Source organism: Eptatretus burgeri, chromosome 18 (assembly GCF_056783735.1).
Source record: "Eptatretus burgeri isolate ZD-2024b chromosome 18, Ebu_testis_v1, whole genome shotgun sequence".
In the NCBI taxonomy this organism is placed as follows: domain Eukaryota; kingdom Metazoa; phylum Chordata; class Myxini; order Myxiniformes; family Myxinidae; genus Eptatretus; species Eptatretus burgeri.
In genome coordinates, this window is record NC_140978.1 from 3,116,026 (window position 1) to 3,140,684 (window position 24,659).

The following is a 24,659-nucleotide window of genomic DNA, read 5'->3' on the forward strand; positions in this document are numbered from 1 at the left end:
GCATGATATTTCAAAAAGTTTTGGGGCCCAATATGTTCTACGATATCAGACATTGCGTGGCGGAGGTATGCGCTCTACCGAGTGCCCTTCTAGTTTGTACTGTATTTCCTTGTATTGTCATTTGCAGCTGCGGAATCGTATAATCGGCTGAAATTGTTCCATGGTCCTGTACCAGCAGATGGCAGTGCATCGTTTACTAAGCAGTTATTTGAAGGCGATGTAAATAGCCGCCTGTCGTCTTTTTGGATTAACCTGAATGGATATTTCATCCAATTGGACCTTGGGTTCATTATACACTGGTCAAATTTGTATGCATAGCCATTTCATTAATGCTGAAGGAGTGGATGGCATGCTTGAAAATAATGAATAATAATAACTCGAAATTTCAATATTATTTATGATGTAAATAATTCGATTTTGTGCAATAACATTCAAATGCAAAACTTTCACGTTTCAATCTACATACGTCCTACAAATGCTTAGTAATGAAAAGTTTCACTGTTTTTCAAATCTCCTTCTTTTAGGATGATAACTTTTGAAACAATGGTCTAATTTCAAGAATTAAAAGGCAGCTTTTAATCTTTCCAAGTTTTATAACTGCATATAGCATTGTATGCATCAAATGGCATGATTATGTTTCTGGAAGGTTTAAATAAGCTATGCGAGTTTGTGAGTCCCCATTTTTGTGCGAGTCCTGGTAATTATATTTAGTTCAATAGTGGGTTTTTAGTTTTTTTACATTGAACATAAGCGCATGTATCTCCCTACTCGTTTGTCCATTGAGCTCCTCGTTTTTACTATTTTGTTGATCACGTCTTGTCTGCCCTTATCCTCGTATTTCTTTTTTTAACTATAAGAGACATTTTCCTGCCTTTTGCTTCCCGTGTGTTGTGCCACCAAGTTCGGCCTCGCATTGGAGGTATCCTTGGGGTTTTGTAAATGGTATCAAATTGTTAATTGAACGCAGTGTGAATTTGGTAAGTTTGGCATTCTTCAGGAGTAGCAAAAGCTCCCGGCATGACAGGTGGCGTTAGTCTCAGACCTGTCAACGCGACAATATTATCGTGATTGAATTTTTTTCACTTTGCACGTTTCTATGAACCAAAGTGCACCATAAGCAACAAATGTAACATCGGTGAATCTCCCAATGATTTATGTGAGGCAGCTGTGCTCTTGTCCACCATTGGCCAAAACACGTCACATCAAATGTGTTTTTCCTATCCAATTGTGAACCAGAAAACAAAAGTGCTCAGGTGTTCCACAGCCACTCATGGCCACCTTTATATAAATTGCCAGGAAATATCCACTTAAGTTGTATGGCATAGGTTGTTTAATAATGCATTTTCAGAGAAGAATACATCCATCAATCAGGACCATACTCTGTGCAGAGCGTTGGTGCTGCCAAAGCAGTCTCCTTGGCTATTGGGCACAAACCTGGACAGGTCACCACTCCAACACAGAGTACCAGCAAGCTGGCACTCATTTTGCCAACCTCAGAAGGATGGCAGGCAGAATCAACCCCACCTGGTATTAATTCAACAGCCAAGTGGGATTTGAACTCAGAATCCTAGGTTCTCAAACCCACCACCCGAACCATTGAGTCAACATCAGACATATCGAGAAGAATGAATGTATGTATTGTAAAATATTTGATGTTGATCAGATTTAGTAATTGTCAGTTTTTATTGTTTTGTCTTTCACTTGGGAAATGATTTCTGTATTGCTTTGAAAATATTTTTTTAATGTAGGAGTGGAAAAATGATTACATATAAGAATGATTGCAGAAATACGAGGTAATATTTGGGTCATTACAAACATGTTTGCCAAAACCACCTTGTAACAAATACAACTGGAACAGCACTCGGTGGAGCGCATGCCTCCGCAAGGCTGAACAGTTTACATTTTGTATGCCACTGATAGGCTGGATCCACATCTGGACCTGAACCAAAATCGAATCGATTCGTCCTTGTCTCACACACACATACACACACATACACACACACACACACACACACACACACACACACACACACACACACACACACACACACACACACACACACAATTGGACCACCAAGTGTTGTCCAAATCCGTCCATAACTTTTTGAGATATCCTGCCCACAGACAAACAAACAGACAGGGGTGAACCACCTTCGTTGGCGGAGGTGATAATATAGTGAGTGCTGTGGAAGTGTTAAAATTGTTTTTGATGAAACACGATGAAACCAAATTGTAGGAATATTTTCATCAAGTCTTTAATTGCCCAGTATTGTACTGGATAATGCTAAGGAATGCTTGGAAAGACATTTCGTCAAGTTTATGGAGAGCTTTGAAGGCATCCTTGAAGTGAGCCGTGGATTGCACATTCAAACCGTCATAGATATTTTTGAGATACACCGTGAGCAAAGTGCCTTTAATCTCCAAACAAGGAAGCAGAGATGAAATAAAAGGCAGGGATGAATGCCTGCGACCTCACAAGGCAGGGCCCTTCCCTTTTAAACACTGTAAACTATGAGACCACGCCTTTCCGCGTGTAGCCCCACCTTTCCGATCCTGACTTTTTTCAGCCATATCTTCCGCCGGTTGAGTTTGTGTCCCGCTGCGCGTGTCACTGTGTCTGTGTGTGCAACATGCCGTTAGACGTGTGTCTGACGGGCCCCGCACCTTGGGGCTTCAGGCTCGTGGGTGGAAAGGACTTCAACGAGCCTCTCACTGTTTCCAGGGTACGCTGTGCCTTTTGCACTCCCATCCATGGGGTTTATCAGTGTCGAGTGACTTTAACTCTTCCTTACTTAGCAGAGTTTGATATAAACCTCGTGTCGTCCTGCATCATGCATATGAAGTCAGAGGAGCTTGCTTGGAATTGTTTTTGCCTTTTTATAACCAACTCGACGTGTATTTACATTTTTGTGACTATCTCGTGTAAGTCTGGATTTTTATTTTTGATCCAATGTCTTATAAACAATTTTGGTTGATTTGTTCACATTATTTTACATTAATTTCTATTTTTTTCTGATATTTGGCTGTGAACATCAGGATTTCTTTTTTTTAAATCAGTCTCTTTAGCTTTTGAATACAGCGAGATGAACAGATGTCACAATGACATTATTCATTAGTAAAAAAACATATATGTATTATTTTGATGGAAGAAACAATTTAAATAGTCTAATTGTGAATATTTAATGACAGAGATGCTGAAGAAAGGTTTGACTACTATGTGATTTCATCCTTATTCACTGTGTTAATGAATCATGTGAAAGTTCACAGCCATTTCACCCACTCCCACCAAGAAGGTTGGTTTTGGGTTAACGGTTAAGGTGGCTAGCTTAAGACCCGATTAGGGTCTTGAGTTCAAGCCCCTGTTGGGTTGTGGAATTATACATGGGGTAGAGTTGACTCAGCCTGTCATCTTTCTGAGGTTGGCAAAATGAATACCAGCTTACTGGTAACGGGGCATTGCATCAGCGACACAGCTGTGCCTCCAAGAAAATGATGCAGCCGAGCAGCCACACAGGCTGCATACAAATACATAAAACTTCTACCAAACATGCTTTTAATAAAAAGGAAAAATCATTTGTTTTATCTCAAAATGTCCTACTTATCTGACACTTGCAGAAACAAGCTATGTTTACACATATTTCTTAGCTTTATTTATTTATTCATATGCTGCTTGGCTGCCTCATTTTATAGGAGGCACAGCTGTGTCGCTGATGCAATGCCCCCTGTTACCAGCACACTTGGTCATCATTTCGCCAGCCTAAGAAGGATGGCTGGCTGAGTCAACCCAACTCATGTTAATTCCAACAGCAAGACAGGGCCTTGAACTCAACAGCCTAATATCTTATGCTAGTCACCCTAACCGTTAAGCCAACACCAAGCTTGGATTGGGGATGATCTGAGATGGTGGTGAACAGCTGTCGTGAAGACCTGGCAGGAAGAATGAGATTAATTAGAATGTGAAAATTGGTTCCACAGGTGGGAAAAAAAACAGAGGAACAAATGAGTGGGGGTTAGCATCCGTGGCATACCCCCAACCAGACCGCCAAATTACGTCTGAATCCATCCATAATGTTTCGAGATATCCTGCTCAGATAGACAAATCGGGGTGAAAAAATATCCTTCGTCCACCTTTGGTGACGGAGGTAAAACACAATGGAAAACGTTTCGGAAAACTAAGCTTTGATGGAGAAGTTGCAGATTTGACCTGCATGAGGAGTAATCCAGGACCAGATCTGCTGCTTGATGGAGTATTGTCAGATTTGCAGCTTGATGGAATACTTGACGGAGTATTCGCGGTGGATACGTTCCTGGAAAATGCCGCCAATGGCGAATCGGAGAATAGTAGGACAATGTTTCAATGGAAAAAGGGGGGATAGGTTCCCAGTGATTAGTGACCGGCGAAAAATGCTGCAAAGGTCGTGCATTGTTTCAATGAGAAAAAAAGGGGTTACGTTCCTGGTGATGCATTCACAAGGGAGACTTTTAGAAGTTTAATATCTTTTTGACCATGAATGTACATCATTACAGTTGAATAGAAAATGCTTGCAAAAAGACAAAACCATGTACTGTTTCTGATGTTTATTGGAGGAATGTGATTACAGTTTATTAAAAGTGATTAACCAATTGTACCGCAAAAGTTTAAAAAAATTTTTTAATAAAAACAGGAGGTACTGTTTGAAAATTTTATTTGCGCAAACACATAACTTTTGAGTCCGCTCCTGATGAGTCGATCATCGAAAACGATGCAGGAGAGGCAGGCGCGGCAGGTGAGGGTGCTGATGGACCTGAGGTGGACAGGCGAGGGCAGAAAAAAAATCCGTGATTGAGAGCTTCCCGGCAGCTTGCTGCAGGTTTCAATGTAACTCCTTGGATGGGGCATCACATCATCCGACCCCCTCTTGAACTTGAGGTAATGCTCCATGACCGGATGGGTGTCATGCAGCCTCTCACCAAGAAACTTGACCATGAGGTTGGACCTCGACACCTCTTCCTCCTCACCACTGCCCGCTTCCCCCTCCTCCTCCTCCTCCTCCTCCTTGGAAACCTTGGTAATGGCTTCCAACTCCTCCTCGGTGAGCTCCTTTGCATGTGAGGCAATAAGAGCATCCAACTCCTCAGGCTCCATCTCATCAAAGCCTTCCCTTCAGACCTGCCGTGCCAACCCGACAATTTCATGCCTCTCCTCCGTGTTGGCAGGAAAGCATCTGAAGTTCTTCACAGTTATGGAACCAGTCCATGAAAATTGCTGCTGTCACCCATGCCTTCCTTCCTCTTGGCCCTCCAAAACACGGGCAGCATGTGCTTGTTCTTGCCCTTGAGAACACATGGGTTCAGGGAATGGTACAGCATCATGGGCATCATCAACAGACAACTTTCACGTTTGCACAGAGAACAGATACCCAGTCCTTTGTGGCCTTGAATCCTGATACTGTCCCCTTTGAGATAGAAGTTCTCGTTGGCATATTTTTCCAAAACAAACCAGTCTCGTCAGCATTGAACACCTGCCTGCTCTGGCAGGTTGGTACCCCTTCTCCTGGATGAGCTGCGTGAGTTGAGCAGGGAACGTTTCTGCTGCCTCCTGGTCCGTGGAGGCACAATCACCTTTCAGTTTGATGTTTCAGAGATTGTAGTGCTTCTTGAAGTGATCAAACTATCCCCTGCTTTCTTGGAATGAACTGGGGCCACTTGTGCTAGTGCCACTGATGTCAACCAGATGTGCATAGATATACATGGCCTGTGCACGAATGAGAGGTCCACTTAAAGGCATGTTCTGCGAGTTGTCCTCAATCCATACACTGAAAGCCTTCTCTGTCCTTTCTATGTGGACATCCCAGACGTGGGTGACCACTTTTGTGCTTGGTACAGCACTCACCACAACACTTTCTCAAATCACCTTCTCATTCTTCCATATGTAGCGAACAGTACATTAATATATTCCATACAGACTGCCCACAGAGGACACATTCTGTCGGCTCAACAGCCAGTCCAGCACCTCCACTTTGTGGCTCAGGCTCATCACTTTCTTCTGCTTCTTGGCAGTTGATGCATAAACGACACTGGTCTTGCACTTGGGGGCCATGTTTGATCAAAGGGCGGAATGAGCAGAGCTGGAAGGAAAGCACCGGTCAAGGAAGCGGGACGAAAAGAATGATTGAGATCCTGGACACGCTGCACATAAGTAGTCATGCGGGAATTGTGGGTAGCTGCCGGAGGGTGAGTAGTCTGGCCATTGTTTGTGGGGGATGTTGGTGGATGCTTGTGTTTTACGCAGTAGGTAGTAAATGCGTTGAAGCTTTTTAATTTAGTAACTCGCAGGAGGGCATGGGCAGGGGATGACATCATCAGCAGCTGGTAATAGATGCCATGAAGCATTTCAATTTTGTGAGTCGTGGATGTGAGTCATTTAAACATTTTACTCAACAGGTGGTAGATGCGGTGAAGCTTTTTAATTGTGTAAATCACGGGTGATGACCTCTTCAGCAGCTGGTAAATGGATTTAATTGTGTAACTTGTCTATGCTACTGTTTTATGCATCAAGTGGTAGCTGCGGTGAAACTTTTTAACTGTGCAACTTGCGAGAAGGGTGACATCTTCAGCAGCTTTTAATAGATGCGGTGAAGCTTTTTAATCGTGTAACTTGTGGATGATGACATCTTACGCAGCAGCTGGTAGATATGGTGGAGCGTCTTTATAGTGTGAATGGTGGGACATGCTGCGCAGCTCGTTTACAGCATGGCTGGTGGAAGATACATTTTACAACTGTGTTATGCACGCGGCTCATAGAAGATATGACTTTTGCGCCTGTGATAAACTGTGCAAACGCGAAGCACACGACTGTGAATGTCGAAGCAGGTCGCATTTTATAAACGGCGCAGATGCAGGGTCTGCAAATAGCGAATCCACAAATAGTGGGGTCTGACAGTCCTGCTCTCCCCTCTGGGCTGGCTCTCCTGCCTCACACCTTGCTCAGCCTGACCCTGTGGAAACCAAGGCCTTTAAGATTAATTATTGGAATCTTCCACACTGAAGCTGAGTCTATGGGCCTCTCACTTCGCCATCACAGACAGGTCAGTGGTCTTTCTCTATTCTACCACCTCCTTTCTGGTCTTGCACCCTCTGCTCTTTCCATGCTTGGTCCGCCCTCCAGCCCCTCCCTCCAAGATTTCTAAAGGGCTCACACGGTCCACTATCAAGCCCCTTCTGGTGAAACTACAAAACTACCTAAATCCAGGATCACTGCTCACCTCCAGTCATTCGTTCCTCATTTTTTTTTTCCCACCTATGGAACCAACTTCCGCATCCTCTTCAATCTCATTCTTTCCTTCAGGCCTTCAAGACAACTGTTCACCACCATCTCAGATCGTCCCAAATACAAAACCATTATTATTTCTGCCCTCGTTAACCCCAACCAAATCCCCCCTCCTTCCAAATTTCCAGTTTTCCCTCCTTGGAGTTTCCTTCTGTATCCATCATGTCCACCCCATGCATCCTCTCCTGCCCTCTATTCCTCCCCCCCCCCACCCATTGCTTGCCCAAATCTCCTTCGATCTTTGCCTTCAACGATGCTGTTGGGGTGTCCCCTCTCTCTCTCCACTGCTCCTTTTGCGTGTGTCTCCACTGTTCCTTTTGTTTTCTGTTTTTGTCCATTACATCTGATCTGTTCAGCGTACTAGCTCTTCAACGAGCCTTGACTATGGATTAAAAAAAAGCTTTATAGTCCTGTCAGGATAGCATGTTACATCACATGATCAACTTACTTTTCATATTCTATAGTCCAATCACCTCTTGGAGATTATCTTAAAGGTTCACAAAATCTGAAATAAATTGTTTGTTTTTTTTGATGTGGTGAAATTGATTTGTAAGTAATAAACAAAGAAATGAACTTGGTTTTTAATTATAATAATTTTTTTTGAAGTGTGAAAGTAAAAAAAGACAACATGGCTGGTACCGCCCTTAAAAATTGCAGAAAACCTCCATGGTCATTCCATCATCTGTGTGACGTCCTCACACATACGATTGTCTTGGCATGCAAATAATAATTGCCGCACAACTCGCTTCTGACTCATCAGAAAGTGAATTTGATGAATAATTTTCCAATCAAGAATCCTCAGATTGTGCCAGTCAAAATCTTGATGTAGAAGGTTCTGTCAGACCGTACATGTGTGAAGCGGAGGTGGAAATTGTGGATGACATCATTATGAAATACCTGGCATTCACAACAATCTGAACAACGTGAAAGAAAGACTTGGCAATAACAACTAGGGAGTGGTAAATCGTAGAGCTAGAACATGGTAACTGTGGAGTTTAGTGATACTTTGATGTAACACTTCTCTGTAATTATTGCAGTAACTAGAACGTCACTCGGTATAGCGCACACCTCCACCGGGCTGAACAGTTTAAGTTTTGTATCCCATTCATAGGCCGGATCTGGATCCGGACCTGTACCAAAATCTAATCGACTTGCTCTTGGCACCTACCCAACTCATCCACCAAGTTTTGTCAGAACCCGTCCACAACTTTTTGAAATAAATATCATTCTAGATATAGTATATGTATATGAAATATCATTTTTTGGCTCCATTTCTCAATCGTGAAGAATCTACTTGAAAAATTTTCAAATCTAGATCCAGATCCGGATCTTCAATAAAATCTAATCATTTCGTCGTTGTCACACACCCAACCTGTCCACCAAGGGTATTTGCTTTATACATTGTATTTGCTTTCTGTATCCCTTTTCCTTACTGTTTTCAGTATTATTTGTGTACTAGTAAAGGTGCCCGTCTTTGACGGGCGTCACTGGCAACATATTGTGACGTCCACGGGACTTGAACAGTCCCGCTAACGTAGAATGAGCCGAAACTATGGAGGCGGTTTATTTATTTATAACCCAAACATGGCGGTTCTAATCGCTCTACCGCAAACGGGACGAGGAAGGTGGCACGAGTCACTTTTCACTGAGTTGATGATGTTTATTTGTTTTTATTATTACCAGAAATAACAAGACTCGGCAAGAAGAGGGATCCGGGGCGATTCGACGGGATGGTGTGGGATCGGGCGTGGGGAAAAACACACACAATTCCAATGAATATAGAGATCTCAAACCTTCTAAGGCGCCAAGCACACACACACACACACACACACACACACACACACACACACACACACACACACACACACACACACAAAACGTAGCTATTTCTGGTGGTCAGGCTGGACCGTGGTGTGGACGCAACTGTCCCTGGATCGGCGTCGGACGAGCTGGCCTTGCTCTCTTCAGGGGGGCAAGAGAAACCGTGGTGCTGTCGACCTCCTGGTCTTGGCCCAAGTCCGCTCACTGCCGCCAGGGAACCAGTTCTGGCGCCAAGTTGCGAGCAGGAGAGGGAGGCAGGTCCGCCCGCCGTTCGACCCCGTAGTGCGAGCCAGCAGAACCCCAGAGCCAACCAAGGTGAGGCACGAGGCTCAGCAAGGCTCCAGGACACGATGAAGAACACGATCGACTCAGCAAAACAACAAGGACGCTCTCCGCGCAACAGCCTCCCCACCAAAAAAACACGATCTTTTTGTCGCGATCTTCTTCCTCTTCCTTTTTCGACCCCGAACAGAACCTTTTTATCCTTGGTCCTCGTCACTTCCAATCGAGCCGTTTATTGGCCCACCGCCATCGCCTTCCGCCAATCGTTATCACGGGGCGGAGCCATCCGCTGCACTGTCCTGTGACGTCACGGCCAGTCTCCAGGGACTACTAAAAGGGGTTTACACAGACACCCTTACCCTATCCCGTGTCCCTATCTAATTACGTGACAATTATCATTTCCCCCTTGAAGAAATGAACATTTACTAGACAACTTATCACCACTGAATTGCTACTTATTACATCGAGATCCTGGTAAACTCGAACAGCATAGCATACCTAATTAAACATCCGAATTACCCTTTGAATGCATACCCCCCCCCTCAAACGTAACACTGCCCCCTCCTCTGGTACCGCAGCTCCTGCAAGGTATATCACAGGCGCTACCGTACCAGCCTTAACACTTACTGACTCACACCTAATTAACCTAACGAAATAAAGTAGGAGGGGAAATGGGCAGCGAGTCGCAGCTAACTTACCTATCCTGCTCAATGTACGACCCGCTTATGGCCTTATCCTCGCCTAAACAATCATTCGTTTTTTTTTATTTTTATTTTATCACATGAGAGCACTGAGCGAAGTTGCACTCAATCTTCTGGATCATCGCTCTTGCCCAGCACTCTGCCAGTGATCTGGGGAGGGGAAACAAAAGGTTCCACAAAAACACAACACTTATACTTTACATTCCTACTCTAAGCCTTAACGACACTATTCACAGGATATTTACACTTGACCGCCTCCCCTAGTGGATGCTAATAGACCCAGCGTTACCTGGGGAGCCAATTTTCAAATTTGCTTGCCCCAAAATTATTCGGACATCATGCCCTTGTTGCACCTGTCAAGTTGTGTGGGATCGAGTGGGACTCGCGCATCTTCACAACACTCACACCATGGTCATCATCACATTTCTAGGTCATGGTCCTCATTTTAATCATGCAGGCTGAATCCCGTCATGGCCGTGGGGTGGGTTACCACAAGATGATGGGGGCATCTCAGGTGCAACCATGCCCACAGGTAAGCTTTTTCATTGATTCCCTCCCCCCTGGTAGCCATCAGCTCTAATCCCGTACAACACTCTGGAAGGGGTCTCACTGGCTCCTCTGGCCTTCCTGGGTCGCCAAGGTCCTACCCGCCTTGGTCGCCCAACCAGACCCTCTCCCGGTTGCCTCCAGACACTGTCACCATTAGCCACCAGGTGGTGAATCTCCTTGAAGGGGGTCGCAATTCACGCTCACCGTGAGCTTCAGCAATCCCTGTGGACAAGCACATCATCCCCACCCACAAAACCCACATGACTCCCCCACCCCATCGGCCTTACATGTGACACCTGCATTTCTAACACTTCGCCGACCATGACCTTCCCTGTTACCACACCATGTCCAATAAAAAAATCAATGTGTGCCCCATACATTTCACTTCTTAACTTAAAACAACTCACACAGCACTTCTCACCCGATCCACGCACCAGCCATTGGACAGCCACTTGTGCCCGCTTTGTTACCAATTACCCACTGTCCCGATTGTCACTCTAAAACCCAGCAGAACTTACAAACCCATGCCAATTTTCCCACAATTCATTTTTTTCCACTAAAGGAGGCACTTCGCCACAATCTCACCAGCCGTGCATGGCCCTATATGCTCAGCCCGATCTAGTCTCCTGGACCCCCGACAGTGATCTTCGGACCCGACCTATGAAAGGGAATCTCGGATAGACCTGGCGGTTCAGCAGGAGGATTCACCCTCTCCGAGTCTAATAGTCTATTGGAGGGTCCCTCCATCGCCGGGTACCAGCAATATCGTTGCATGTGTCCTCTTCGCCCGCACCGGAAACAACTCCCCATAAAAGGCCCCCGTGAGTATCGGTGAAATGTCTCTTCCGGTTCCGGACCCCCTCGGCCATAATCGAATTGCTCTATTGGCTGGGCTGGACCCCGCCGCTTTGGCGCACTAACTACCGGATTACCCTTTATCGAACTTGACAGTTTCTGGCAAATTTCCTGTAACATTTGGGTAATGCCAATTTCTCCCACCCCCATTGTATTTATACATTGTATTTGCTTTCTGTATCCCTTTTCCTTACTGTTTTCAGTATTATTTGTGTACTAGTAAAGGTGCCCGTCTTTGACGGGCGTCACTGGCAACATATTGTGACGTCCACGGGACTTGAACAGTCCCGCTAACGTAGAATGAGCCGAAACTATGGAGGCGGTTTATTTATTTATAACCCAAACATGGCGGTTCTAATCGCTCTACCGCAAACGGGACGAGGAAGGTGGCACGAGTCACTTTTCACTGAGTTGATGATGTTTATTTGTTTTTATTATTACCAGAAATAACAAGACTCGGCAAGAAGAGGGATCCGGGGCGATTCGACGGGATGGTGTGGGATCGGGCGTGGGGAAAAACACACACAATTCCAATGAATATAGAGATCTCAAACCTTCTAAGGCGCCAAGCACGCACACACACACACACACACACACACACACACACACACACACACACACACACACACACACACACACACACACACACACACACACACACACACACACACACACACAAAACGTAGCTATTTCTGGTGGTCAGGCTGGACCGTGGTGTGGACGCAACTGTCCCTGGATCGGCGTCGGACGAGCTGGCCTTGCTCTCTTCAGGGGGGCAGGAGAAACCGTGGTGCTGTCGACCTCCTGGTCTTGACCCAAGTCCGCTCACTGCAGCCAGGGAACCAGTTCTGGCGCCAAGTTGCGAACAGGAGAGGGAGGCAGGTCCGCCCGCCGTTCGACCCCGTAGTGCGAGTCAGCAGAACCCCAGAGCCAACCAAGATGAGGCACGAGGCTCAGCAAGGCTCCAGGACACGATGAAGAACACTATCGACTCAGCACAACAACAAGGACGCTCTCCGCGCAACAGCCTCCCCACCAAAAAAACACGATCTTTTTGTCGCGATCTTCTTCCTCTTCCTTTTTCGACCCCGAACAGAACCTTTTATCCTTGGTCCTCGTCATTTCCAATCGAGCCGTTTATTGGCCCACCGCCATCGCCTTCCGCCAATCGTGATCACGGGGCGGAGCCATCCGCTGCACTGTCCTGTGACGTCACGGCCAGTCTCCAGGGACTACTAAAAGGGGTTTACGCAGACACCCTTACCCTATCCCGTGTCCCTATCTAATTACGTGACAATTATCATTTCCCCCTTGAAGAAATGAACATTTACTAGACAACTTATCACCACTGAATTGCTGTAAAAGACAGATAGCATGAATGTGTTTTAAACAATATATTATATCATTCAGGTTTTCCCCTTCGACTGTCCCGCAGTAGCTCCACTTCGATGACATTACCACGTAGTTTAGTGACTACACAACGTGTACCATTCGTGAGTTCCGGAGGAACCATAGAGCGCATTAAAATTACAGGGCACCCTACTTTAAAATGATCCAAAAGGTCGGATCAGTTTCGTCTCCATATTCATATGTTGCAGAATTTAGCTGATTCTGAAACTGTTAACAGCATGTCGATGGGATGGTTCTGTGATTTTCTATGGTAGTAAACAGAAGTACGACTTAAGCCTGTACGCCACTATGCGAAGACCCGGGGACCTAATATTTCACAACAAACTAAAAACTCGCAAAATTTGAAGATATTTTAAATAAACAATTTATTATAATATCAATTAAATATCATTTTTATCCATCGATAATATGAATTGTTCTGTCCAGCTGTAGTTGTTCTCCTGGGATCTGCGCATCCATCCACAATCTATGTTCTAATGAAGTGCAGTAGGAATAATAAAAAGTTGGATGAACATGAACTGTTTAACTACCATAATCATCAAAACGAATTTTGAGGGGCCTCTTAAGGAAGACAATAATATTGTTGCGGATTTCGCGCCCGCCGGCGTGCGACGGCCACGTAACTCGAATCGCGGCACGTCGCCCACCGGACGGACAATCCAGTCGTGACCCTCTCGGACTAACGCCGGGAACCAGTCACGGGTGGACCTTTCGGTCTCACCGCGATCGAGCCAATCAGCCCCCGCGTGGGATAGGGTTGCTCGCCAAATTCGACCTACCTAAGTACCCACGCGGAGGGTAGACCGGGCGATCGCACCTCGCCGCAGGTCGACTTCGGACACGGGCCACTTAAGCGACCCGTTCCGTACTATCAGAATAACCGAGCGGTGTTATCGTCGACCTCGACGGTTCGATTAATTATCGGGCGTATTCAGCCCACTACCAACCCTTTACGTGAAGCAAGATGAGGGTTCAATGGGGGAAAAGACGAAGCGAAGCGGGAGAACAGTTCAACAATAAAGCACATTTATTCGCGGCACACGGGAAGCACACAAATACAATTCCACCAAAAGCACACAAAAAAAGAAAACACAATTCCATTTACACAAAAAGCAAATATAAAAGCGAAAACAATGCAGAGCTAATACCGACTACCGAGCACACGGCAACACTTATACAATTCTACTTCACAGACGGCGCCGACAACACATACCCAAAACCAAGGAAAAGAAATCCCCCAAGAATGAGGCAGGCCTGAGGCCGAGACCGGGTCGCGCCTACCCGTCTGGTGATGAGACGCGGAGCGGCGATGGCGCCGCACTCCGCGGGCCTCGCGGACAGTGCCTGGCAGGGGGTGGGAAAAAGGGGCCCCCTTGGTCGCACTATCTCAGCGCGGGGGGAAACAGGAGGGGGTTGCTGATGCTCGGGGTATAGAGGATCTTTATTATCCCTGGTGTGCGTCTCCACCTCGGCCAGGTCGCGCTGCTGGCCTCCCTCGGGCGTGCAGCTCCTGGCACCGACGCGAGCACCCCCTCGTCTGCCTTCGCCGCTGCCGCCTCTCCGCCTCTGGACTCTCCACCCTGGACTCTTCTCTGGGCTCTCCTCGTTCGACTCTCTTCAGCTTCTCCAGCTACTGCAGGCTTCGGGCTCCAGACTTCCACACTCCTCTCTCTCCGTTCCGACTCCTTCTCGTTCTCTTCTGACTGACGAACACCGTCCTTTTATCCCCCCGTAGCTTCGCCTTTGACCCCCTCCCTTTGACCTTTCACCTCGCTCCCCATTGGCCCGAGAAAAAGTGGGCGTGAAGGCTTTTTGATCCACAAATTTGCATATATCGATCGTTCTGGAGGCGGGGCCAAATCGCCCCTCGCTCACCGATTGGACGGCAAAAAGTGGGCGTGTGTCATTTTTGATCCGTTTTTGAAGCACAAAATCCGTGATTTTGTACACGCTGTTCAACGTGCGCCCTGCACGAGTCCAACACCGGTACCCACAGCGGGGCAAGAACGGTGGCGATGCTACGGTTGCGAGGTGTGACGTGAAGGTCGTGGCGGTTGTGGTGAAGCGGCGTTGTGGTTGGTGGTTGATGTTGTGGTTGTGGTGGTAATCATGGCGGTTGGTCCAAAATAAAGATAGTAAAAGAAAAACGGCTATCCTGAAGAGTCGCAGCTCGCATAAATGACATGTATTCCCACTAGACAACGGGTTTGGGCCTAACTACACATGCACTTACCGAGATACCTCACCTAAGGGACCTGAATGGTGGTTTGCGAATTTGGTAACCACAACACGACCCCCTTCCCTTTTTACAGACTCGTCCCGAGTCGTCAAATTTTCGTGTGCCATCATGTGTAGTTTTCCCCGAGTACATTTTACCTACGGATCCCTGAGTGCGACATTCATGGTATTAGTGTCCCCAAAATAAATAACCTGAGGGCTGCGTAACTATCTAAACAAACTCACTCACACGGACGACTTAAATAAAATTGCCGGCGCTAAGACATACATGCCGTGGGCGCACTCATATGTACAGTACATCTTAACCTTAACTTACAAATTTTACACTAAACCATGGCCCAGGATCAATGAGCTCTGCAAAAGAAAAGCAGTCAGCAGGGAGCCAGGCTGCCCGCATGCAGTCTCTGGCTCAAAACAATGCAGGTGACAGGGAACGTGGCTGGCTGCTCACACGCAGTCCAAGGCCTTCCCTTTTGAACTGAACTCAGTGAACCACAACGGTGCTTGGGCTGCACAACGCAGTCTCCGTGCCAGCTCAAGTGGCACACGCAATGAGCACAACGAATGGATGCATGAGCGGTTTGAACTGAATGCAGTGAACCACAACGGTGCATGGGCTGCACAAACGCAGTCTCCGTGCCAGCTCAAGTGGCACACGCAATGAGCACAACGAATGGATGCATGGACACAAACACGGTGCACGGGCCGCCACTGCAGGCCCGTGTTGTAGCTGCCAACAGGGCAGTTCTTGCAGCTTGCAAACTGTTGCCTTGATCCTGGCGCACATGGAAATGAACAGGGGGGGCAAAGCAAAAATTGAACGGGGCTGGTGAACGTGGGCAGTGGGCATGGCATGGCAAAGGCAGCAGGCAAACACAGCCCGCAGAAGAAGAACGTTGCAGGCAAACATAGCGGGCAGATGAACTGGCCGGCACAGGCCTTGAAGAAAAACAGCCAGCAGATGAACTGGCCGGCACAGGCCTTGAAGCAAACACGGCCAGCCGATGGCACAGGCCTTGCAGCAAAACAACAGCTGCCGATGAAGTTGGCCGGCCTCCGCCTCGAAGAAAAACACGGCCAGCCGATGAAGTTGGCCAGCTCTTGCCGTTCAGTGGAGGTTGGTGGAGGGAGTGCGGTGGTGCTGGCCACTTGGAGGGCGGGCTCGGACCTACCTACCTGTCTCTCTCCCACCTATCGCCTTTGCCTGTCACTGTACATACCCACTCCCTTAATTTGTCAAACCCCAATTTAGCCCCAACTTAATTTTTTTCTGTTGTTTTTATTTTTACTCCCCCACTATAAATCGTCCCCTAACCCCCTTTATCGTCCTTGTTCGGCTAACCTATCCTGTCACCTAGCCTACTCCCAACCCCTACGTTCCCTTCCCGGAGGGGAACAAGGGAGAGCTAACGTCCTGTGTCGAGGCCCAACGAAGCCTCAGAATGGCCTCCCCAGAGTTCGGCGATCTTTAACCAAAGTGGGTCCAGCGGCCCACAACGACAGCGAGGGGATGGATGGTGCGGAGGGGTACATCTCCTAATCTACCCTAACCATTTAACTGTTAAACTACCCCGGGGCTTTCAACAAGCGCCTCTCGCTTAAACTATTGGTTCTAACAACCCAGATTCCTGTCGCCTGTGTTGGTGTCCTCACAATTTCGGGCCTCGCCCCCCAATTTTCTCTCCGTGCCCTCACACGGTCTCCTGGCTGGGACACGTGGCTCCCTTTGGCAGGCACGACCCTCTGCCGATTCTCCCGCTATGGCACCCCCGGGCACTACACTGCCTCAGAGCCTACCAGCTCCCTAACACCGGGGAGTGCCCCCCCTGGCACCTCCCCTGAAACGCACACGTGGCAGGCCGGCCTCCCGGGCCCCTTTCCGAGGGTCACCCGTGCCCACAACACTGCCCACGCGGCTAATGGCGCCCGGGACCCCCGCACCAAGCAGGCGCACCCGTGCCCTCTCCGCTATCCCGGCCCCCATGGGCCCTTGGCCTACCACGGCCGACTAGCCTGGTGCCCGGGGTACCCACTCAGCGATACTCACCTTTCGCAGCCACGCTCCCAAGCCCGTCAACAGGGCTCCTGCACCCCTCCAAACGGGTTTCGAGCCTACACACCCATCAACAACAAAACGACCTCCATTTTTCAATTTGACTAACCCAGCTAACTCACTCTACACTGACCCCGGGGTCCCTTGGGCGGGAGTCACTCCTCCCCCCAATCACTCATCGCACCATGCATTCCCCATTCGCTCCACACACACAGACCCGCTGGCCTCACTCACTCACCAAGCACATGCTTCCACTTCACTCACCAACTCTTCAACACACTCACCACTGAACTCTGCCATCCTTCTAACTACCTCCCCTAACTAACTCGTGCTCCCACGTCATCCCTTACACTAAAGCACGTTCCTTTTAACACTACGTAGCTAAGCTACGTCCCCGCTACACATCCAAAGTCTGTCTCTGTCTCCAAACTCAAAAATTCATTTTATTTCCCAACCTAAAGCTCACTAAATCCCTCTAACTAATCCATTCCACGGACTCCATGAGGACTTACCCCTGCCCCATGAAGTCGGTCTAACTAAGCTAACCCTTCCCCCTAACTAGTTTTCATCCTGTGCCCCGGTCAAGGGGGTCTCCACCCCTTGCCCAGGAATCCTGTGCACCCGAAAGTGAGGCTTGTTTTTCCCTTTTTTTTCATGCGCAGCACCTGCGCGGCAACTCAGAGCTCGCGCACTTTACACCTGCCCGTGACGTCATGCAGCTGCACGTGTACCTCGTCCCTCCTTGGACGGTACCATCCGGCCGAGATACCCCTCCTGCCGGGTTCCAACCCCACGTGCAGCCATGACGTCACCGTGCGCATAAAAAAAAACACAAGCCCCACGTCTCGAGGGGTTCCCCACGCGAACACATGTGCTTTGCCCGTTGGAGCTTTGCACACACGATCGCGTGGAGAACCCGTCCGGTCCAAATCCATTTACCTGCCTAAACTTTGTCCGTCCGCGGGATCGGCAAATCCACCGCGTGCGTTTCCGGACCGGGACTTCACTCTCGCAAGCGAGCACGTGGTGGTCTCGTGCGTTGCACAGCACGAACCGCGTGCTCACTGCTGGGTGAACCCGGCACGGTCCCCGAAACAGCTACAGCCGCTACTCGGCTTTCTTTTCTCCCATGTCGCCGTCGTCGTCGCCATTCAACCCACGCACTCCCGCGTGTTACGACGCACACAGTCCACTCCATCACATTCACACCGGGAGACGCGGCTGCGTGCTCCCGCATGCCAACCGACATCTCCCTTACATACCGCTCTCTCACACACACGGTCTCCCTTGCACACAGCGACCTTGCACACGGCCGTTCACTCACGCGTGCGGGGGCACTCACCCGCGGTGCCTCACCCACACACCGTCCCTCGCTCACACACGCGGGGGCACTCAACCGCTGTTCCTCATCCACACTCCGTGCCTCACTCACACACGCGGGGGCACTCACCCGCGGTACTTCACTCATACACACGGCGACACTCAAACACGCGGTCTCTTCCACACACCGTGCCCCACTCATACACGCGGGGGCACTCACCCGCGGTGCCTCATTCACACACACGGCGACACTCACACACGGTGCCTCATCCACACACGGCGTGCTGGGAAGCACGTACTCCGGCTCCATCGCCACCACACCACTCACACGTGGTGCCTCACTCATACTGGCCGTTTAACTCACACACACGGCCTCACTCACACTAACCATACTACTTACACACGCGGGGGCACTCACCCGCGGTGCCTCACTCATACACACGGCGACACTCACACACGCGGTCTCTTCCATACACGGTGACGCACTCACACCTTGCACCACACACACAGGGACAACCACACTGGGGATTCGTGTCCCCACAAGGGTCTCCGGGGCCTCTATACCCCCCAAGCTCGCCGTGCAACCGTCCACAGCACCCGTCCTCTCAACCTCGCAAAGCACGACCGAACTCACCTGGTCGTGACTCGCCTCAAGGGGGCAGACTCCCTCCCCTTGTTCCTGGAGGAGGCCATCCAGGTGCTCGCACTGGGTCTCCACCCAGTCCGCCAGCTCACCCCCATTATCCTCCACTACCTCTGTGTGTGTGTGTGCGTCACTTACCCCGTCTTCCTCGTGTAGTCTTTCCTCTATTTTTTCTATCTCCCGTGTCTCTGCCAACTCTTCCCCCTTTACCTCCCGTGTCTCAACTATTATTTCCTTTGTCACGGCCTTCATGCCCGCCTGCAGGCATCGGCCCATGTTCTGCGTCTCACCCCGGAACTTTTTCATTTCTTCCTTCATGTTTGCTTCCATTCCGTTTATTTGCTTGTTCATTTCGTTTTTCATTTCATTTGTATTTGTATCCATCTTTTCGTTTATTTGTTTGTTCATGTCTTTCATTTCGTTTTTCATTTCATTTGTCATTGCCGCATTCATTTGTGCCAGCATGGTGAATAGCTGGGCCATGTCGGATGCACTCAAGTGAGCCGTTTCGGCAGGGGTTGGGGAAGGGTCTTGGTGGAGAGGGGGGGGGGAGGTGTCATACACCGCGGCCGCTGCCGCACCCACCTCGGGCCCTGGGTTCAGTTGGGCGAGTCCGTGTTCCTGCACAATCAACATTTCCTGCTCGGGGATTCCATCCTGGACCATGGATTCTACACATTCTACATCCATTTCTAATACCCCCGGCTCCCGCTCGCCTTGAGACGCCATCTTGCTTCTCGTGAAGGGTTAATTTGCTCGCTCGTAATTTGGAGGGAATCGGGGGTCGCTTCTCTCACCCCTGGACCGATTCCCGTGAATTTAGCCGGAGACAGGACAGCCCGTTTTCCTGTTCTCCGATACCAGTGCCGCGAGGAGGGCGATGAATTTGTATCGCACGACCTGACACCAGTGTTGCGGATTTCGCGCCCGCCGGCGTGCGACGGCCACGTAACTCGAATCGCGGCACGTCGCCCACCGGACGGACAATCCAGTCGTGACCCTCTCGGACTAACGCCGGGAACCAGTCACGGGTGGACCTTTCGGTCTCACCGCGATCGAGCCAATCAGCCCCCGCGTGGGATAGGGTTGCTCGCCAAATTCGACCTACCTAAGTACCCACGCGGAGGGTAGACCGGGCGATCGCACCTCGCCGCAGGTCGACTTCGGACACGGGCCACTTAAGCGACCCCGTTCCGTACTATCAGAATAACCGAGCGGTGTTATCGTCGACCTCGACGGTTCGATTAATTATCGGGCGTATTCAGCCCACTACCAACCCTTTACGTGAAGCAAGATGAGGGTTCAATGGGGGAAAAGACGAAGCGAAGCGGGAGAACAGTTCAACAATAAAGCACATTTATTCGCGGCACACGGGAAGCACACAAATACAATTCCACCAAAAGCACACAAAAAAAAGAAAACAATTCCATTTACACAAAAAGCAAATATAAAAGCGAAAACAATGCAGAGCTAATACCGACTACCGAGCACACGGCAACACTTATACAATTCTACTTCACAGACGGCGCCGACAACACATACCCAAAACCAAGGAAAAGAAATCCCCCAAGAATGAGGCAGGCCTGAGGCCGAGACCGGGTCGCGCCTACCCGTCTGGTGATGAGACGCGGAGCGGCGATGGCGCCGCACTCCGCGGGCCTCGCGGACAGTGCCTGGCAGGGGGTGGGAAAAAGGGGCCCCCTTGGTCGCACTATCTCAGCGCGGGGGGAAACAGGAGGGGGTTGCTGATGCTCGGGGTATAGAGGATCTTTATTATCCCTGGTGTGCGTCTCCACCTCGGCCAGGTCGCGCTGCTGGCCTCCCTCGGGCGTGCAGCTCCTGGCACCGACGCGAGCACCCCCTCGTCTGCCTTCGCCGCTGCCGCCTCTCCGCCTCTGGACTCTCCACCCTGGACTCTTCTCTGGGCTCTCCTCGTTCGACTCTCTTCAGCTTCTCCAGCTACTGCAGGCTTCGGGCTTCGGGCTTCGGGCTTCGGGCTCCAGACTTCCACACTCCTCTCTCTCCGTTCCGACTCCTTCTCGTTCTCTTCTGACTGACGAACACGGTCCTTTTATCCCCCCGTAGCTTCGCCTTTGACCCCCTCCCTTTGACCTTTCACCTCGCTCCCCATTGGCCCGAGAAAAAGTGGGCATGAAGGCTTTTTGATCCACAAATTTGCATATATCGATCGTTCTGGAGGCGGGGCCAAATCGCCCCTCGCTCACCGATTGGACGGCAAAAAGTGGGCGTGTGTCGTTTTTGATCCGTTTTTGAAGCACAAAATCCGTGATTTTGTACACGCTGTTCAACGTGCGCCCTGCACGAGTCCAACACCGGTACCCACAGCGGGGCAAGAACGGTGGCGATGCTACGGTTGCGAGGTGTGACGTGAAGGTCGTGGCGGTTGTGGTGAAGCGGCGTTGTGGTTGGTGGTTGATGTTGTGGTTGTGGTGGTAATCATGGCGGTTGGTCCAAAATAAAGATAGTAAAAGAAAAACGGCTATCCTGAAGAGTCGCAGCTCGCATAAATGACATGTATTCCCACTAGACAACGGGTTTGGGCCTAACTACACATGCACTTACCGAGATACCTCACCTAAGGGACCTGAATGGTGGTTTGCGAATTTGGTAACCACAACAATATCATTATTATATATGTCAAAGCTTGTTTAATTTCATGTAGTAACCAAAATCTGATGGTGGAACAAAAAAAGGAGTGTGCCGAAATATTAATATAGATAATCATCAAAACGAATTTTAAGGGGCCTCTTAAGGAAGACAATAATATCATTACTATACATGTCAAAGCTTGTTTCATTTCATGCAGTAACAAAAATCTGATGGTGGAACAAAAAAAGGGGTGTGCCAAAATATTAATATAGATTTGCTGTCATGATCTTTTCTACAACATGATTGGACATGAAGTGTTGTAAATAGAAAGAACAATTGTGACTCAGGCAAAATGTATGAAATGAGTCACACTCACGCACAATGTATTATCCTATCTTATCAACATTTGCCATGCCTTGCTGATGATCCTGTTATCCTGGGTTTAACATTATTTTCCTTTTCTCCAAATATCATTTATAAATGGCACAGAAATACTGAACGCACTAAATTCATAGCAAAATGATACTTGAATTATAAAACACGTTTCTTTGTAATCCTCATTTGTGTATTCTATTGATAGCAACATGTTGTCTCTCTCTCTCTCTCTCTCTCTCTCTCTCTCTCTCTCTCTCTCTCTCTGTCTCTGTCTCTGTCTCTCTGTCTCTCTGTCTCTCTGTCTCTCTGTCTCTCTGTCTCTCTGTCTCTCTGTCTCTCTGTCTCTCTGTCTCTCTGTCTCTCTGTCTCTCTGTCTCTCTGTCTCTCTGTCTCTCTGTCTCTCTGTCTCTCTGTCTCTCTGTCTCTCTGTCTCTCTGTCTCTCTCATCACTGATATTTTTTTTTTTTTCATGATTCACGAGGTCACAAAATTGTTTTGAATGATTAAGGATTCATTCATAGTCAACTTTGCTCCTAAACAAGACACCAGAATTTAATGTCTGAATCATTTTTGAGTTTTGCTTAAGATGCGTTTTTAATTTGTTTATAATTTCACTGCTTTGTTCAGATCACTCCCGGGAGTAAAGCTGAGCAAGCACAGCTCATGCGGGGGGACATCATTTTGATGATCAACGGGATGAGTGTTGAAAACTTGAGCCATCTCGATGCACAAAACAAGATAAAAAGCTGCAACGATATCACCCTCACTATTGATAGGTCAGTTCAAACCTGGCTAATCAACAGTTTCTTCTTTTTTTTTGTGCTGACTTGCATTTCATTACTGTCAGAATTAATATGGGTTTGAAAGAGGTTGTGGTTCGGAATTTGGAAAAGATACATCTGATATCAGTCAATTCTTATGTAGTTTGTGAATGTCTGGTGAGTGTGAAATAAGAGCTCATTGTGTCTCATAATTCAGATTTTTTTTTTTTTATCAAAATGCTTCCAAAAGGATTGACATCCCTTTGCCAATATAATATGGCAAGATATGCAGATAAATGGTCAAGAGATGGGGATAAATGGTCTTGTGGCTGTAATAACAAATCCACTTGAATTCCCACATACCAAATACGAGTGCCTTTCCTCCTTGGTTAGAAAGGCATCCGTTACATAGTTGTGTGTCCTGAAGTGATCATACCATATCTTCATGTACTGTTATCTCTTGCATTCCCATAACATGGTAAATTTTTTATGCTATACATGGCTTGAATTAATGTATTCAATAACATTTCGAATAACCCATTTTTATTAAACTTAAATGCAACAGTGTAACTACTTCCATTGTGGAATGTCAGACCTTCCCGACATCAGTTTTGGGAAACCCATCTGGCATGCAGTGTGTTTGTTCAGGGAAAGCCGCAGCTGCAAGCAGTTATACAAATGCAGTACAGCATTACCTCTGACCAATTTATTTTGATTGTTCATGCGAAATATCTTTCTATTTTAGGCTACCAAATAAAAATAAGACATTTTATTAAAGTAAAAACATTGCAGAATAAGTGAAAAATTATAACTTCTCATAAAAAACATTATAAAAGAAAAATGGGGGGGGGGGAACTATACCCTGTGCAGAGAGTTGGTTCTTCTTAAGCAGTCTCCTTGGCTATTGTGCACATTTCTAGACGAATCCCCACTCTGACACAGTATACCAGCATGCTGGCACTCATTTTGCCGACCTCAGAAGGATGGCAGGCCGAGTTAACCCAACTTGTATTAATTCAACAGCTGAGCAGGATTTCCACACAGGACCCTAGGATCCCAAGCCCACCACCCTAACCATTAAGCCAACACCAGGCATAAATTAATATTGCGTGCATGTATAAAATGTAATAGTTACGTATTGTGATTCTGAATCCCTGTGCCAAAACACATTGTTCATATATTTATATAAAGTGAAATATCCTGTATTTTGATTGATGGTTATTACCACTGCCACCACATATGGATGGAGGTTATGTTTTCACCCCTGTTTGTCTGTGAGCAGGATATCTCAAAAAGTTACGTTTGGATTTGGACGAAATTTGGTGGACAGTTTGGCTATGTGACAAGCACAAAATGTTTAGTTTTTGGTGAAGATCTGGATTGGAGAATTGTTTAAGTGATTCCTTATCATTGAGAGATAGGGCCAAAAACGATATGTAGCACAATATTTCCAAAAATTATCGATGTATTTATATGAAACTAGGAGGATGAGTTGGTTAGGTGACAAAAACAAGCAGATTTGAATTTGGTGCAGGTCCAAATTCAGATCCTGTCAGTGGGATACAAAACATAAACTGTTCAGCCTGGTGGAGGTATACCCTCTACCAAGTGCTGTTCTAGCTTTAATGGTGTGATTCTTAGCTGGTAAGTCTTATTATTGGAAGTGAATTTTAGCTGGTGGATTTGTTTCTGTGATGCTGGTAAAGTAAAGTAATTTATGAATTCAAAACTC

The 24,659-nt window shown here is 47.9% G+C and overlaps 1 protein-coding gene across 5 annotated transcripts in view; it reads left to right on the forward strand.

Moving 5' to 3' along the window:
• Positions 1-2,530: 2,530 nt before the first annotated feature.
• The window catches only part of LOC147008480 (PDZ and LIM domain protein 3-like), a 148,470-nt gene continuing 126,341 nt past the window's right edge, over positions 2,531-24,659 (forward strand). For 4 of the 5 annotated variants that reach the window (XM_085863901.1, XM_085863902.1, XM_085863903.1 and 1 more), the window contains exons 1-2: positions 2,532-2,723; positions 22,794-22,942. In XM_085863901.1, the coding sequence (XP_085720027.1) occupies positions 2,631-2,723; positions 22,794-22,942 (242 nt within the window). In that variant the 5' untranslated portion in view covers positions 2,532-2,630. Of the gene's footprint in view, positions 2,724-22,793; positions 22,943-24,659 lie in introns of all 5 variants that reach the window. The other variant, XM_085863899.1, reaches the window with a different exon arrangement.